Source organism: Bison bison, unplaced genomic scaffold (assembly GCF_000754665.1).
Source record: "Bison bison bison isolate TAMUID 2011002044 unplaced genomic scaffold, Bison_UMD1.0 scf7180017864384, whole genome shotgun sequence".
NCBI classification, from domain to species: Eukaryota; Metazoa; Chordata; class Mammalia; order Artiodactyla; family Bovidae; genus Bison; species Bison bison.
This window is the reverse complement of record NW_011494956.1, coordinates 14,998,633-15,008,004: the sequence shown is the minus strand read 5'-3', so window position 1 is coordinate 15,008,004 and position 9,372 is coordinate 14,998,633. Positions and strand designations below refer to the sequence as shown.

General features: G+C 40.3%; 1 protein-coding gene across 1 annotated transcript in view; it reads left to right on the top strand.

Moving 5' to 3' along the window:
• Window positions 1-9,372, top strand: part of PCCB (propionyl CoA carboxylase, beta polypeptide) — a 96,681-nt gene that overhangs the window by 18,263 nt on the left and 69,046 nt on the right. The window contains exon 6 of the mRNA XM_010858255.1: window positions 1,181-1,291. Coding sequence (XP_010856557.1) covers window positions 1,181-1,291 — 111 coding nt within the window. The remainder of the gene's footprint in view (window positions 1-1,180; window positions 1,292-9,372) is intronic.

Below are 9,372 nucleotides of genomic sequence, written 5' to 3'. Positions count from 1 at the left end.
TTTGGCCACCTCATGAGAAGAGTTGACTCATTGGAAAAGACCCTGATGCTGGGAGGGATTGGGGGCAGGAGGAAAAGGGGACGACAGAGGATAAGATGGCTGGATGGCATCACCGACTCGATGGACATGAGTTTGGGTGAACTCTGGCAGTTGGTCATGGACAGGGAGGCCTGGCGTGCTGCAGTTCATGGGGTCGCAAAGAGTCGGACACGACTGAGCGACTGAACTGAACTGAGTCTTCCTCTGGAAGTTAAAAACCTTCAGTAGGCTCTGGAGTTCCAAAAAATTACATGAGGCAGATTCTTCCAGTGCAGTTTTTGTCTAAGTGGGGTGTCAGATTCCTGGTGCTTCCCACTCTACTATGTTCCCAGAATCCTCTCTATAGATCCTTTTTGTGCCATCCTGAGCTATGTCCTGAGTTTTAGAAATTGGGCTCAGACCCAGGGCAGGGCTAAAAATGGACGTACTTCTCTTAAGCTGACATGGCTCAGGGAAGGATAGAATCCGGTCATTGGGCTCATATCTTGTCTGGGTCCTCCAGCACCCTGGGATCTTGTTTTTCCCAAGAGATGGCCTGAGGGTTGGCTCTTCACAGCACCGTTGTCCCTGTGGAGCCCTTCTGGCTCCTGCTGCCTCCTTATTGCCCATCTGCTTTGTCTAGGGGTGGGCAGACACTGAAGACTCAGGGTAAAGTAGCACTTAACCTCTTAGCCTTACCTTGTAACTATTGGATATCCTCTGTGTGGAGTGGGAAGGGGCTCCAAGAAGAGGTCAAGGGTCCAGGATAAGTGTTGGCCCTGTGTATTATGCCTAAGGTTTCTATTCATTCTTTCAGCCAGTTTTGTACAGACAGAGGCTCTGGCCTGAGGTGTGTTTAGAGGTGGGGTGAGAGTGGTGGGGTTCTCTCTGAGTTCATGTCCTGGTGGAGCTTTTGGGGAATGAATGCCCCGCCAAGGAGAGAAGAGGTTATTTGGTCCAGAAAGTAATATGTCAACCCTCCCACCAGTTATGGGGAGAAGATCCCATATACAATATTGGAAGAAACTGTACAGATTAGCTCTCTTGGATAGAATTTCTGTGAATAAAAGCCAAATGTACTTTCATTGTTGCCTCTGTCTTTCTGCAGATAATGCCTTGAACACCTCTGTAACTAGATACCTTTGCCTTTCTCTTTTGGCAGAGGAATGTCACGGCATCCGGAGTCATCCCTCAGATTTCTCTGATCATGGGCCCATGCGCTGGTGGGGCTGTCTACTCCCCAGCCTTAACAGACTTCACGTTCATGGTGAAGGTAAGAAAGAAATTCCTGGTTCTCCTCCCCTTTGAGAGTTATGCAGCACCTCACCTGCAATAGCAATCATTCCTGACCCAGATCTGGGTTGTTATCTGTACAGTTGTATTGACTTTCAACGTAGTGATGATAAAATCTTGGTAGGGAGAAAGTTCTGGCATGAAAATGCAGCTTGTGTGCATTCAGTGGCAGAATGTGCTTAGGTACTTCATTGGCGGGTGATTTTACTTGCCGATATGAATTGCAGATGGTTTTAGGTAATCAAAGGATTCTATCCTCTGCCCAAACAGGTGATTATTTACTGGATTCTATTAGAAAGTTTCTCATGGAAAACTTTTCTGTAATCTGTTTCACTGGGAAGTTGTTTCTTATGTTCTGCCTTTATTTCTTCAGCTCTTTACCATTTTATTATATTTTGTCTATGATGATAATGTTAAATCTGATTTCTAGCTTTATTGTGCAAGGTACATATCTTTATTACATGATTTAGATGACTTGATATTTTAAAATGATTTTGGGGGACTTCCTGGCAGTTTAGTGGTTAAGACTTTGCCTTCAAATGCAGGAAGTTTGGGTTTGATCCCTGGGTCAGGAATATCCCCTAGAGAATGGAATGACAAGCCACTCCAGTATTCTTGCCTGGAGAATTCCATGGACAGAGGAGCCTGGTGGGCTACAGTCCATGGGGTCAAAAAGAGTCAGACACAACTGAGTGACTAACATACTTTTCTGGGAGCTAAGATCCCATAGTCCTCATGGCCAAAAAACCAAAACATAAACAACAGAAGCAATATTGTAACAAATTCAGGAAAGACTTTAAAAATGGTCCATATTTAAAAAAAAAAGTCATATAATTGGAATCATACAATATGTAGCCTTTGAAAAAAATGATTTTTAAAAGAAGCCTATTTGAAATCATACGTATGTAATTACCCTTACCCTGATACTTAAAAAAGTCTTTTCTCTTAAAATATTTTTAAACATAATGAGCAATAAATGTCAAGACACATTAGTGTGCAAAATGAAAGAGAATCATCCAAGATGAAAACAGTGTAAACACAGGGAACATACATAGGAAATGCTTTTCTCTTTGGCATTAGGAATTAAGATTTAGCAGAGTCCTTACCCCTTGATTCAACTATTTTTTCTTAGTGATGGATTAAAAACAACCTAAAAGTTCAATGTTCCATTTAGGTTGGGCTTTAAAAATTAAGATGACCACATCCCTTGCTTCCTGAACAAAGCGGGATTCCTTGAACTGCCCACTAAATCTGTGTATGCCATACCTACCTGGTGCTACCCTAGTTGTCTTCCTACCTGGTAGGAATGGAGGTGTGGGATCAGTTCCTTTGGCTAAAGCCTTCTTTCCTCCTCTCCCTACTTACATGCTGGGATTTTAAAACATTTTCCCCTGTTTTATTGAGATATAATTGACATATTACATTGTTCTAGTTTAAGGTGTACATGTTGATTTGATACTTATATATTGCAAAGTGATTACCCCCATAGTCCTCGCATAAGTGCCATTCCTATTTTGTGATGATAACACTTAAGATCTACTCTCTCAGCAATTTTCTGGTATATGATATGATATTTACTGATAACTAATCACCATGTTGTACAGTAAATCCCCAGAACTTATTCATCTTATAATTGGAAGGTTGTATCTTTCGATTAACATGCCCCCCCAACTTGGTAACCACCATTCTTTTTCTACTAGTTCAGCTGTTTTAGAGTCCACATATAAATGAGATCATACAGTATTTCTCTTTCTCTGACTTATTTTACTTAGTATATGCTAAGCAAAGTGCCCTAAGGGTCTATTCATGTCACAAATGGTAGGATTTCCTTTTTTATCATGGCTTAATATTTCTCTGGGCGTGGTTGTGTGTGTGTATGTGTCACATTTTCTTCATTGATATGCATATCCGATGGATAATGCTGTGTATGTGTGTGTGTGTATGTGTGTCACATTTTTTTTTATCCATTCATCCATTGGTGGGTACTTAGGTTGTTTCCGTATTTTGGTTATTGTGAATAATGCTATATTGAACATGGAAATGCAGTTACCTCTTTGAGGTCCTGATTTGATTTCCTTTGGATATATACCCAGAAGTGAGATTGCTGGATCATTTTATAGTTCTGTTTTTAGCTTTTTGAGGAATCTTTCCATATTTTTTTCTACAATGGCTGTATCAACTTACATTCCTACCAATGTGCACAAGTGTTCCGTTTTTTTCCCACATCCTCACTAACACTTGTCATTTCTTGACTTTTTGGTAATTGCCTTTCTAACAGGTGTGAAGCTAAAACCTCATCGTGGTTTTGGTTTGCATTTCCCTGATGATGAGTGATATTGAGCATCTTTTCATGGACCCATTTTTATATTCTCTTTGGAAAAATACGTGTTCAGATCCTTTGCCCATTTTTTAATCAAAAAAACTTTGCTGTTGCTTGAGTTCTCTATATATTTTGAATATTAACTCCTTATTAGATATATGATTTGCAAATAGTTTCTCCCATTCAGTAGGTTGCCGTTTCATTTTGTTGATTGTTTCTTTTGCTCCGTAGAAGCTTTTTAGTTTGATATAGTCCCACTTACTAATTTGTTTTTAAAAATTCATTTATTTATGGCTGTGCTAGGTCATTATTGCTGTTCTAGGTGCGAGGGCTTCCGTAATTGTAACATGTGGGCTCTGGAGTGCTGGCTCAGTAGATGTGGAGCATGGCCTTAGTTGCTTGGTGGCATGTGTGATCTTCCCAGGCCGAGGATCAAAGCTGTGTCTCCTGCATTGGCAGGCGGTTTCTTTATCACTGAGCCACTATGGAATCCTCACACCTATTTTACTTCTGTTGCATACCCTTTTGGTGTCATACATAAAATTATTGCCAAGACCAGTGTTAGGGAGTATTTCCCCTGTGTTTTTTTTTCTAGGAGTTTTACAGCTTCAGGTTTTTAAGTTGTTAATTCATTTTAAGTTAATTTTTGTGAGAGGTGCAAGATATGGGTCCAAGTCCAGTTTCACCTTCTGCGTGTGGTTATCCAGTTTTCCCATTGTAAATCTACTGAAGAGACTATCTTTTCCTCACTGAGTATTCTTGACTCACTTGTCAAGTATTCATTGACTGTGTATGTGAGTGCTTGTTTCTGGGCTCTTGATTCTGTTCCATTAGTCTGAGTTTCTCTTTTTATGCCATGATGACAGATTTCTGTTGAAAAATGCCATTGCAGTTTTGATAGGAGATGCATGGAATTTATACATGGCTTTGAGTAGTATGAACATTTTGACAATATTTTTATCCATAAGCATGGGTTTTTTTTCCTCCCATTTATTTGTGTCTTCTTTGGTGTTTTTTATCAAAGTCCTGTAGTTTTCAATTCCTTGGTTAAATTAATCCCTAGGTATTGTAATGTTCGATGCTATTGTGAATAGGCTGGTTTTATTTCTTTCTCAGATATTTTGTATATAGTATGTAGAAATATAGCTGATTTCTATGTTGACTTTGTATGCTTTGTCTTTTAATCCTGTGTTTTCATCCTAAGTAATTCCATTCTTCACTGGTAGAACTTTAATACCTATGTATTGGTACCACCTCCTCTTTCTCGTTCTCCACAACTAATCATTAAGCCTTAACCAGTCTGCATCTTAAATGTTTAATGAGAGTACAGTAAAAATGCTAGCAGATTCTCTTTTAAAGGACTAGACAAGGTAACTATAAAGTTCGTATTAGGGGGAAAACCACAGTGTAAAAATAGACATACCATGAAGGAAGTGCAATGAAGGGCTAGTGCTGCCAGGAGAGAAAATACATTATAAAGCTAAAATAACTAAAACTGGTCAGTTTGTAAATAAATAGCTGCTGCTGCTAAGTCACTTCAGTCGTGTCTGACCTGTGTGACCCCATGGACGGCAGCCCACCAGGCTCCCCCGTCCCTGGGATTCTCAAGGCAAGTACTCTGGAGTGGGTTGCCATTTCCTTCTCCAGTGCATGAAAGTGAAAAGTGAAAGTGAAATCGCTTAGTCATGTCCAACTCTTAGCAACCCCATGGACTGCAGCCCACCAGGCTCCTCTGTCCATGGGATTTTCCAGGCAGGAGTACTGGAGTGGGTTGCCATTGCCCACTTACTTGCCATTGCCATTTACTTCTCCATAGTAAATAAATGGACCAGGGAGCAGAACAGAATTGAGAAATAAATCTAAATATACTTGTGTGTGTTAGTCGCTCAGTCATGTCTGATTCTTTTTGACCCCATGGACTGTAGCTTGCCAGGCTCCTCTGTCCATGGAGTTCTCCAGGCAAGAATACTAGAGTGGGTTGTCATTCCCTTCTCCAGGGGATCTTCCCAATCCAGGGATCGAACCTCAGCCTTCTGCATTACAAGCAGGTTCTTTACCATCTGAGCCACAGGGAAGCCCAAATATACTTAGACATTTAATTTAGGGTGAAAAGGATATTATTCTATTCAGGGTCATTGGTAATATCAGTTTCTCTTATCAAAGACATCAACGATTTCTGTGTCACTAAATCCAGTGGACGTTTCTCAGTCCTCATGTTTCTTGATCTTCCAAGCAGCACTTGGCCCGTCTTGCCACTTCTTCCTCTTTGAAACAGCAGGGCACCATACTCTCTTGGTTTTGTTCTAGCAATTCTCTCATTCCCTTGGTGATCTTATCCTACCTCAAGACTTTAAGTATCTATGTGCTGACAGCTCTCAGACCTATTTCTTCATGATGGAACGGTCTCCTGAACTCCAGGACTAGACATTCAGTTTCCTATCAACGTTTCCATCTGGACTTTAATGGGTTTCTCAAAATGGATAGGTTTAGATCTTTCCTGAACCTTTCCCAAAGTGCTCTTCTGTAGCCTTCCTCGTCTCAATAAATGGCAAGACCAGCCTTCCATTGGCTCGGGTCAAAAACATTGACATAATTTTGACTCATATTTTTCTGTCAAATTCCAAGTTCAATCAGTCAGAAATCATGTTTGCTCTACCTTAGGATGTAATCTAAAGCATAATCAAATTGGCATGTATGTCTTATCACTTACACTGCCATTACTTTGAGTCAAACACCCCATTTAGGGTTATTGCAGAATCCTTCTAACTGATTTTCCTGCTTCTGTCTCAGCCTCCTCTCCCAGTTAATTTAAAAAAATTTTAAGTACTCTATTTATTTACTTGTTTATTTATTTTTATTTTTGGCTGCACTGGGTCTTACTGTGCAGAGACTCTCTAATTGGGACAAGCAGGAACTACTCTCTAGTTGAGGCGTGCAGACTTCTTATTGCGGCGGCTTGTCTTGAAGACAGGGTTTAGAACACAGGCTCAGTAGTTGTGGCACGTGGGCTTAGCTGCCCCTCGGCACGTGGGATCTTCCTGGAGCAGGGATGGAATCCATGTCCCCAGAATTGACAGGCAGATTCTTAACCACTGAACCACTGGGGAAGTCCCCCAGATTTTAAACACTTTAAATTTTCTAATGTAGTACATACTCAGGGAAGTACATAAAGTATGTAAAGCAATTATTATTAAGTACAGATTCATGTAAATAACACCCAGATCGAGAAATGGCCCTCCAGGGTCCAGTGGTTAAGGCTCTGTGCTGCCACTGCAAGGGGGTGTGGTTTTGATCTCTGGTCAGGGAACTATGATCCCATATTCCATTCAGCTCAGCCAAAAAATTTAAAGAAAGAAATGGCCCTCCAGGAGCCCTGCTCTCATCACCCTCCTCATCATTATTGTCTCCATCTATCCTGCCTAGAAGTATTTATTTCAACTTTTACGGTAATTTAAAAATTTGTTTTGCTTTTTGCTTTAAAATTTTATTCATGTCTCACTAAACAGTGGGGTAATGCTGCCTATTTTACCTTTAAAGTAAATATAATATACATTCTCTTGTGTGTGACTGTGACTTGTGCTTTTAAGGTTTATCCATGTACTTTGTAAAAGTATTTCATTTTAATAGTGGTATAGCCATTACAAATCATGCTGATGTAAGCATTCTTACACATGTATCTTGCTGTATACATGTTTCAGTTTCTCAAGGTCATAGGATATACATATCTTCAGCTTTTCTAGGTAACACTTGTTACCAAGAAGTTGCAGCAATTTACACTTCTGCTAGTAGTGTGTGAGAATTTCACTTGTTCTATGTCCTTGCCGACCGCATCGATGGCATCACTGATTTGATGAACATGAATTTGAGGAAGCTCCGGGAGTTGGTGATGGACAGGGAAGCCTGGCGTGCTGCAGTCCACGGGGTCGCGAAGAGTCAGACACGACTGAGTGACTGAACTGAACTAATGTCTTTGCCAGCGCTTTTATTGACGTAATTTAATTAATGCCAGTTTACATGTGGTGTGGTCTCTTCTTGTCTTAATTTGCATTTACGTGACTGATGAGGTTGAACCCTTTTCATATGTTTCTTTTATTTATTTATTTTTGTCTATGCTGTGTGACTTGTGGGATCTTAGTTCCCTGACCAAGAATTGAACCCTGGCCCTTGGCAGTAAAAGCAAGGAGTCTAACCACTGGACTGCCAGGGAATTAATTTTTATGTTTCTTTTGTGGCATGCCTGTTCATCAGTTTTGCCCATTTTTAAAAATTGCGGTTTTCATTTCTTTCTTACTGGTTTTTAGCAGTTCTCTAAATGGTCTGGATTTAAGTATCAATTATGTATGTTGCACCTGTTTTCTTTAACTCTATGATGGGAAGTTTTCTGTCTCAATGCTATCCTTTGGGCAGAACTGAAAAAGAAATATTTTTATCTTGAAATTTCAAATGTACAGAATTCTTAACTGAGAATGGGTTATATCTATCATGTCCTTTTACCTTATTAATGTTTCAGTGTATAATTCTTAAGAACTTATATAACCAGTTGTTAAATTCTAGAGGTTTAACACTGATATAATACCTTTGAAAAGTTGTTGACTTATTTATTTATTTATTTATTTTTTTGTTGTTGACTTATTTTTGACTGTGCTGGGTCTTGCCGCACACGCTCCTCTCGAGTTGCAGTGAGCAGGGGCTACGTTCTTGTCGTGGTACTCGGGCTTCTCATTGCAGTGGCTCCTCTCGTTGTGAAGCTTGGGCTGCAGGCGTGTGGGCTTCAGTAGTTACGGCACATGGCTCAGTAGTTGCGGCTCCCAGGCACTAGAACACAGACTCAGTAGTTATGGTGCGTGGGGTTATTTGCTTTGAGGCACGTGGGATCTTCCCTGACCCAGGATCCAGCTGGTGTCTCCTGCACTGGCAGGTGGGTTCTTCACCATTGAGCCATCGGGGAAGTCCAGATATAATACTTAAAAAAAGGTTATAGAATATACATAAGAAATGGTTAATGTGGTAAAAATTTGTTATGTTTCTGTGGCCTTAGGTACATTTATATACTTGTGCAACCATTACCACCAGAAATTTTTCATATCTACCACAGTTGAAACTCTGTACTCATTAAATGTTGGTTCCTCATTCCCCACTCCCAGTCCCTTTCTATCTCAGAATTTTGGACTCATATAATATTTGTCTTTTTGTGACTGGCATATTTCGGTTAGTATGTCTTCACGGCTCATGCATATGGTAGCATGTGTCAACCTTCTTTTATAAGAGTGATTATATTCCTTTGTATCTACTACTATATTTTGTTTATTCATCTGCCAGTGAACATGTGAGTTGTTTCCACCTTCAGGCTCTTGTGAATAATTCTGTAATAAACATTTGTGTATATATATCTGTTTGAATCCCTGTTTTCAGTTCTTTTGAACGTATATTTAGGAGTGGAGTTCCTGGGTTCAGTTTGGCTCGTCACTCAGTTGTGTCCAACTGTTTGTGACCCTGTGGACTGCAGCACGCCAGGCCTCCCTGTCCATCACCAACTCACAGAGTTTACTTAAACTCATGTCCATTGAGTCGGTGATGCCATCCAACCATCTCATCCTCTGTCGTTCCCTTCTCCTCCCACCTTCAATCTTTCCCAGCATCAGGGTCTTTTCAGATGAGTCAGTTCTTCACATCAGATGGCCAAAGTATTGGAGTTTCAGCTTCAGCATCAGTCCTTCCAATGAATATTCAGGACTGATTTC